This window comes from Triticum aestivum, chromosome 7A (genome assembly GCF_018294505.1).
Source record: "Triticum aestivum cultivar Chinese Spring chromosome 7A, IWGSC CS RefSeq v2.1, whole genome shotgun sequence".
Lineage (NCBI taxonomy): Eukaryota > Viridiplantae > Streptophyta > Magnoliopsida > Poales > Poaceae > Triticum > Triticum aestivum.
This window is the reverse complement of record NC_057812.1, coordinates 648290291-648298053: the sequence shown is the minus strand read 5'-3', so window position 1 is coordinate 648298053 and position 7763 is coordinate 648290291. Positions and strand designations below refer to the sequence as shown.

The window sequence follows — 7763 nt, the reverse complement described above, 5'->3', positions numbered from 1 at the left end:
ACATTTTGGCGACAGTACAGTGGAACTCTCAATGAAAGCACCAATGTCGGTGTCAAAACCGACGGATCTCGGGTAGGGGGTCCTGAACTATGCGTCTAAGTTCGATGGTAACAGGAGACAGGGGACATGATGTTTTAACCAGGTTCGGGCCCTCTCTATGGAGGTAATAACCTACGTCCTGCTTGATTGATCTTGATGAATAGAGTATTACAAGAGTTGATCTACCACGAGATCGTAATGGCTAAACCCTAGAAGTCTAGCTTGTATGGCTATGATAATGTATCTATCCTCCAGACTAAGTCCTCCGGTTTATATAGACACCGGGAGGATCTAGGGTTACACAAGGTCGGTTACAAAGAAAGGAATCTATATATTTGGTCGCCAAGCTTGCCTTCCATGCCAAGGAGAGTCCTATCCGGACACCAGTGCAGTCTTCGGTCTTCGTATCTTCATAGCACATCAGTCCGGCCCATGGATAATAGGTCGGACGCCCGAGGACCCCTTAGTCCAGGATTCCCTCACCCCTCCTTCTCCCTCCTCCCTCCTCCATCCACAACCCCTCCTCCCTGCTACATTTTGATTTAGTAGGCTAGTTTATATGCGACATTTTGATTTAGTTGATATGATTTAGTTTATTTAGTAGGCTAGTTGATTTAGAACATTTTGATTTAGTTGATTTAGTAGGCTAGTTGATTTACAACATTTCAATTTAGTTGATTTAGTAGGCTAGTTGATATGCAACATTTCGAGAGAGAGATATGATAGTTGATAGTTTTTAGTTGATATGATTAACTGATTAGTAAAAATTTAGACATAGTTGATATAAGCCTCTCGTCATATATAACACTTTGATATAGGATAGTTTCTAGGGTTAGTATAGTCGATGCTAGTTTACTATGTTGGTTTGCATGTTGATCTTGATGATCATCCCATGTTAAGTTGTTTTTTATGCTATATTGAAGTTGGTGTACCACTGTTTTTTGATTGGGTTAATTCTAGCATCTCTAGATCCTATTGTTAGTATCACATTATGTTATTGTTTTCCTTTCCTGTGAAGTGGATCGTTCAACTTTGCTCATATTGCTTTAGGAAAATGGCGTGACCACCACCACCATGTCGACTATGCAAGTCAAGGTGCGCCAGCAGCCTTGCAACTGGCAAGCTGTTCGGCATCTACTTCCAGTCGAGTTTTCGTCATGCGGTGGTAAGAAATTATATGAAATGTAACAACTATTTTGTTTTCAGTGTTGGCATTACTTCATTGTGTCATTTTGCTTTTTTTACACAGATCGTCTCATGCAATGTGAGGTTGAAATTCAACAAGCTGACAGGAGACACTGTGGCCTTTGAGGCTCCTGAGGGCCCTACACTATGGAGGTCGAGAAAGGACGCAATATGTCGCAGATTGGAGGAGATGGATGGGCCCGTTTCCTCGCCCGCATTTGTGTTACTGGTGGTGAGTTGATCAGCTTCTCCTTTAGAGCAAAAAGACTTAGTTGGCTGTCATTTATATCAACAAGGTGGAATATGATGAAGATGATGAGGACCCACTCAATGAAGATGATGATGACCCACTTCATGAAGCCATCGTAGCTCAAAGAATGAGGCTAAGCGAGGAGGAGGTGTGCAACCTATGGGACATAATTCTGCCACGTGATGACTTTGTCGGGGTGCCATTCATGACCCGCCTGACAAGTACCATGGTCGATCGGCATGATATGGTATGTTATACTAATTGTAGTAATTTTATATGCTTAGTGAATCTGATGATATGCTTTATTGTTATACTTACAAATGCAAATTATCCGATGATATGATTAGTGAATCCGATGATATGCTTAGTGTAGAGTCCAATGATATGTTGTGTAGAATCTAGTCGATGATATGCTTTAGTGTAGAGTCCGAGCACATGCTTATTAGTGTAGAATCCAAGGAACTATTAATAGTGTATATAATCCATATATACTTGTTAATAGAATTTATGCTTAGTAGAAATGTGTAGTAATGTGTCTTTTGATAGTGTAGAAATCTATACTTAGTAGAAATATATTTGCGAGAGTATGTGCGAGGATACTTATTAATTGATATGTTTTTCTTATTCAGAAATTGCCAAAGAGCCTATCTGTGAGTTGTGGTATCGAGCCTGATGAAGAAGGCTCAACTGGAATACGCCTTACTGCAAGGGGCTCCGTCACCACCTGTACTTACGGTGTGGACACGGACGGTCGCACACACTTAAGCTCGGTTGGGTGGAAGAGATTGCTCGTTGGCAAGAATCTTCGTGTTGGACAGGCCATCCTAATTACTATTAGGAACACCCACCACCCAGGCTTGAGGATGATGATCGTTGTCGATGTCATCTAGAACTACATATGTGTGTGTGGTTGTATGACTATATATGCTATATTTATGTGAGGATGCATGTTGACTATATATGAAATTGTTATCTAGTACTACCTAGTACCTATAATGCTTTATGATATTGTATGACTAATGTATGACTATATGGTATTGTGGTTAATGATATTGTTATCTGGTATATGTGAAATTGCAGTTTATTGAAACGGGGTAGGAAGCAGGAAAAAATGATGAAAGATACAGCAGTAGCCCGGGGATAGAAAAGCCCTACAGCTACTTAATATTAAGTAGCGCGTTCCAGAAAAGCGCTACTGATATAGTCAATAGTAGTAGCGCGGGTCTAGACCGTGCTACTACTAAATGTTAGTTGTAGCGCCGTAGTAGTAGCGCGGCTACCCACGCTGCTGATAGCATCAAAACCTGCTCTACTACTAGGGTTTTCCCTAGTAGTGTGCAGACGAGATATTGTTGAACAAACAATGGACCTATAATACACAAAGAAGCGTTGATGGACCTGACTCCACAATTGGCTATATGCCAAAGTAAACCAAGATAGTATTGTATACATAATTCAAGTTTAGAACTTGATTAACCCTCCGAAAGACTTAGAGTCTAACGTATAGTAATGGATCTATGAACTGACAAATATAAAAATGTTTTACTTGTTGCAAATAGTTTATGACAAGATCAAGGAATTGACTATACCGAGATTGTCTCCTCATAGCAATACTTAAAGTTAGTTCGGATTACACTAGCAAATTACTATACATATTTCAATTATGAGATATAATAGATGGATGTCAAAAGGTTTCCCATGAGATGGTAATAGAAGCAGGATATTGTATATATGATACGGTCCAAGAAAAATTTGTCAATCGAGAGGATGCGAGTAAGTGTGCAAACTTCAAGAGATCCTATAATGGACTGAAGCAAGCATAGTAAAGTTGAAATCTTCGTTATGATGAAATGGTCAAATAATTTGATTTCATCGAGGAAAGCCAAGATGCTTGTACTTACAAGAAAGTAAGTGGGAGCATGATAATTTTTCTAAACAATGTGTGTGCATGACACATTGTTGATTGGAAAAATTATAAACTTCTTGACACAAATTAGGACTTTATTGAAACTAATTTTCAGTAAAGTACTTAGGCAATATATTCTGGGCATTAGACATAATAATCTATGGAGATAGTAGAGCCTGATAAGGCTCGGCCAAAATACATATTAACAATATACTAAAGTGGTTTAGTGTGAAAACATCAGGAAGAGTTTCTTGCTGAGGTCACATGAAAGAGTTTTTAAGCAAAATTCAGTATTAGAACGACTCAAGAGAATGACTCAAGAGGATACCGATATATCTCACCTCGGCTTTTGTAAAGTTTCGTGAAGCAAAGATAACATCACATGATAATCAAAGGTTCACGAATGACTTTCATGTATTCATAGGGATCAATATGGATATCCATAGTTCTGCTATTGGTCATTGAACAAAAGATTTTTTATGTCTATGTCTTACCGACTCTATAGGGTCACAAGCTTAAGGGAATCACGATCTATTGAGTATTAGTGAAGTAAGAGTTATGATAAAATATTCAAGAAATATTTTTGCGAATATTAGAAATGGTTTCGAGAGAAACCAAAAGCGTTTCGGGATTTACCGGGCAATACTGGGAATTGATATATAGGTGGGAAATATTTTTGAAGATGTTAAATAAATGATAAAAGTTCTAATATCAATTAGGCGGCTTTTAGAATATATTTAATATCAACGGGCTAAAGAAATTATCAATAAGGCATAATACGGGACAAGCTTCGGGGGCCGAATTGGATTGGGAGAGGGGGTCCCTCTCCCTTTGGGGCACAGCAAGGGGAGGACCCCCTCCCCAGGCCGGCTGCCTCCTCCCCTTACACCTATATATACATGAGGAGGGGCACCCCCTAGAGATACAAGTTTTCTTCCGTTGTCTCGGGTGCCCCCTCTGTCCCTCTCTTGTTCTAGACTTGATATAGTTCTAGTTTTCTTGTTCCTACAGAAGCCCGGTGCGGTTCTCTTCTTCTCCCCTAATTCCCTGGTGACGATTAACCCCGGTGCGGTTCTCTTCTTCTCCCCTAATTCCCTGGTGACGATTAACTCTGGACGATGAAGCGTTGGTGAATTGTGAAGCCTATACGCTCATAATCTATAGAGAGGTCGTGCTTTGAGTCTTTTGTTCGAGCGATCATTGTGAACGGTTCGAGGGACTTCAAGAACGATCCACACTAACTCTTCTTCAGCTATAACTCAAAGTTGTAATGATCCGACCTAATCTTGTATGCATCTTTATAGTGTTCCTAGGATCATGATCGTAGGGCAATTTTTTTTCTACTACGTTTTCCAATAGCGGAGGTGGAGTCGCACGTTGCCACGGAGCCGCTATGGGTGACCAGCACCCGCTAACGCCGCAACCAAGTGGTGGAGGTGTCAGGCTCCGACCATGAGTGGTTTATCATGGACCTCACCTCCAATGGTGACATCGAGGCCACGGGCTCCGACGAGGAAGAGTAGGACATGGGAGATGATAATGCCTTGTGTCCCATTCCTACTCTACCTCGCCGGCGATTGGACCTTCGCTTTGTTGGTCGGACGGCTACTGGGCGTAGACACGGACAGGAACAAGGACTTGGAGGCAAACAAGCGCTATCAAAGATTTAGACTAGGTTTACATTGCACGTAATTGTACGGATTTAATGATTTGCCAATAAGGCATCCGATTGTAGAAGAGGACATTTGAAGGGTGACCGTCACTGTTCACGGCCAGACGGGGGCGCCGCCGACGTTTAGGAGGCCAAATCCGTTAAGTTTGGTTGATCAAATGCAATAGGATTACATAAGCAGACTAAAAGAACTAAAATAATATATCGTTGTTTAGTTGGAGGAGAGAGAAAGAAAACAGGCCGTAGAATAAGAACCGGCTATAGCACAAGACTCAACACACTCTGTGAGATTGGAAAGTGAACCAGTTATTAATAAAGTAGTACATATTTAAAACTTACTATCATACAAACCCGAATATTAAATTGCCATCTAGCAAGCCTTTCCCTCCCTTAACATCGACACTGGTGCTACGATCAAGACCGCCGTCGTTGCTTTGACCGCCTGCTCTAACCAGCTAAAATCAAATGAGTTAAATGAAGACGCCGGTGTGTAAAAGCTCTTCAAGTTTGAAATACATTCAGGCGGGAGTGTACCACGGTACGGTTTCATGAACGAACACTAGTACTGTACGTCACATCCACCAGGCGGCTCCACGAAGCCGTGGTCGACGCACTGCGCAACTGCATCCCTGAGGATGTCCCCGGCGTCGTGCCCGAACCTGAACCCCAGATCCAGCAGCCGCTTGGACGACACCACGGACGCCGGGCTCGCACCGTCGAGATCATCACCCAACCTGCATCAAAACAGCTTCACCTGAGACCAGACCACTCAAACACCTGAAAAATGGAGCTCCGAGGTCAACCGCGCGCGTGCCTCTTTTCGGGGTTGAACGGAGGGTAGCGCGAGGCGAGGAGCCGGGCGATGTGTGCCGCCGTGTGGCTGCCGCCGGCGCACAGGTACCGCCCCTCGGCGGCCGGCGCGTCCGCCAGGAAGAGGTGCGCGTCGCACGCGTCCTGGACGTGCGCCAGCGGCACGCACCCGAACCGCGCGTGCACCGACGCCAGTAGCGCGCACAGCTTCGGGTCACCTGCAGCCGGCGCAGAGCAAGAACCCTCGTGTCAGTGCCACCCAGGGAAAGGAATGCCCGGCTTCTGAACTGGAGTAGTAGTCTAGTAGATGGGTTCGGCTACGTACGTGTTATGGGGGACAGCAGGAGCTGGACGCTGGTGGGCACGGCCGGCGTCAGGAACGGGCCGGCGACCGTCGGCAGGACGACGGACACGAGGCGGAGGCCGTTCTCCCGCGCGAACCCGAACGCGGCCTCCTCCGCCAGCCGCTTCGACAGGATGTAGACCCAGCCGATGGGCTTGGTGGCCCAGACGTCGCCGAGGTCCCGGAGGCACGACTCGTCGACGACTGACCCCTCCGCGCCGGCCGCCGCCAGCGTGCTGACGGAGGAGGTGAAGACGACCCGCCGGACGGTCCCGGCGCGGACGCAGGAGCGCAGCACGTTGATGGTGCCCCTCGTCGCCGGCTCCAGCACCTGCGACCTCACGCGCTCCTCTGCAAGTTGCAGGTACACGTGGTCACCATAGCGATAGTGAGCTCGATCCAGCACGGTGCAGTGTCTGGTCAACACTAGCTAGATCCGACTAACACGTAAAAGTAGTGCACATGCTAATGCTGCTTGTTCTTCGGACGAACACGCACTAACTAAACTTGGTCAAATGGTGTACAGATCGAGATTTAGTAGAGACGACTGTATAAGAGTGTGGTAATCAGCACATCAGGTATCAAGGACGGAGTAAGAAGTCAACACTGCGGGGTGGCTTACCGGCGTCGTGCTGGTCGGGCGAAAGGTGGAGGTCCATGGAGGCCGCGACGTGGAAGAGCGCGGCGCAGCCGGCGAGGGCGTCGTCGAAGCTCCCTTCCTCGGCCATGTCCGCCCGGAACACCCTGAGCCGCTCATTCCCCTCCACCGCCGACAGCATGCGCCGCGCCTTGGCTGACGGACACACGGAGCAGCACACACCACCTCAGCCATGGGCACATCGAAGATCGACCTTGAAAGAATTGATAGGTGGGAGCTACATGTCCTATACCTGGGTCCCTCGCCGTGGCGTGGACGCGGCGTCCCCGCCGCAGCAGGGTGCGGACGAGCCAGGAGCCGACGTAGCCGGTGGCGCCCGTCACGCACACGGGCTGGCCCTGCTCCAGCGAGCCGCCGCCGACGCTGCCCATCGTCTCGATCTCTCCCGGTGCTCCCTTGGCTGCCGTTCAGGCGAGGGAGCCGGATGCAGACGGGGGCGAAAGGCGGAGGAGCTGTGAGTCCACGCTCCTTCTAGATCACCTGTACTTGTGCGGAGTACATCAGCACATTCACGGGAAGACAGCTAAGCTGCAGGTTGTTAGATCAGCGCTACAGTTCCACTTATATGGAAGCGGACAAAGGCTAGTAATGAGGTGTAGCCGACACTCGCTGAGTGAGTGTCCAGAAAGGATCGTCACGTCACCCTGGACGTGCATGGGACAACAGGGCCAAGATGGAGCCGCCGATGGCTTTTCCATGGCTGGGTTGGGTGGGTTTACTTCACCCGCCTGGCGCAGGTCGATCTCCCGGACGCAAGTGCAAGTCCACGTGCAGACCTCCTGAGATACTACTACTGCCTCACCCACTCACCGCAGCGCACGCACCAGGGTGGAGCCGTTCGTCCGGCAAAGCGAGAGCGCCGAAATGGGTTGGGTGCTCCGGGCGCGGATCGGTCGATAT

The 7763-nt window shown here is 47.2% G+C and overlaps 1 protein-coding gene across 2 annotated transcripts; it reads right to left on the bottom strand.

Moving 5' to 3' along the window:
* Positions 1-5244: 5244 nt before the first annotated feature.
* LOC123148953 (putative anthocyanidin reductase) lies at positions 5245-7430 on the bottom strand. Of its 2 annotated transcripts, none has more exons than XM_044568479.1 (6): positions 7096-7430; positions 6828-6998; positions 6188-6556; positions 5867-6080; positions 5587-5786; positions 5245-5494 (listed from the first exon to the last, which is right to left on the bottom strand). In XM_044568479.1, the coding sequence occupies exons 1-5, from the start codon at positions 7232-7234 to the stop codon at positions 5612-5614; spliced, it is 1068 nt and encodes a 355-aa protein (XP_044424414.1). In that variant the 5' UTR covers positions 7235-7430; the 3' UTR covers positions 5245-5494; positions 5587-5611. The 2 variants fall into 2 exon arrangements, with proteins under 2 accessions (XP_044424414.1, XP_044424413.1); XM_044568478.1 differs by having other exon boundaries at positions 5245-5507; positions 7096-7429.
* Between the last annotated feature and the right edge of the window lie 333 nt (positions 7431-7763).

Excerpts from the sequence above, each read along its gene's own strand:
- LOC123148953 (XM_044568479.1), bottom strand. The coding sequence starts at position 7,234 with ATGGGCAGCGTCGGCGGCGGCTCGCTGGAGCAGGGCCAGCCCGTGTGC. Across the intron at positions 6,999-7,095 it reads CGCCACGGCGAGGGACCCAG|CCAAGGCGCGGCGCATGCTG; the intron begins GTATAGGACATG and ends TGTGTCCGTCAG. Across the intron at positions 6,081-6,187 it reads CCTGCTGTCCCCCATAACAC|GTGACCCGAAGCTGTGCGCG; the intron begins GTACGTAGCCGA and ends CGCCGGCTGCAG.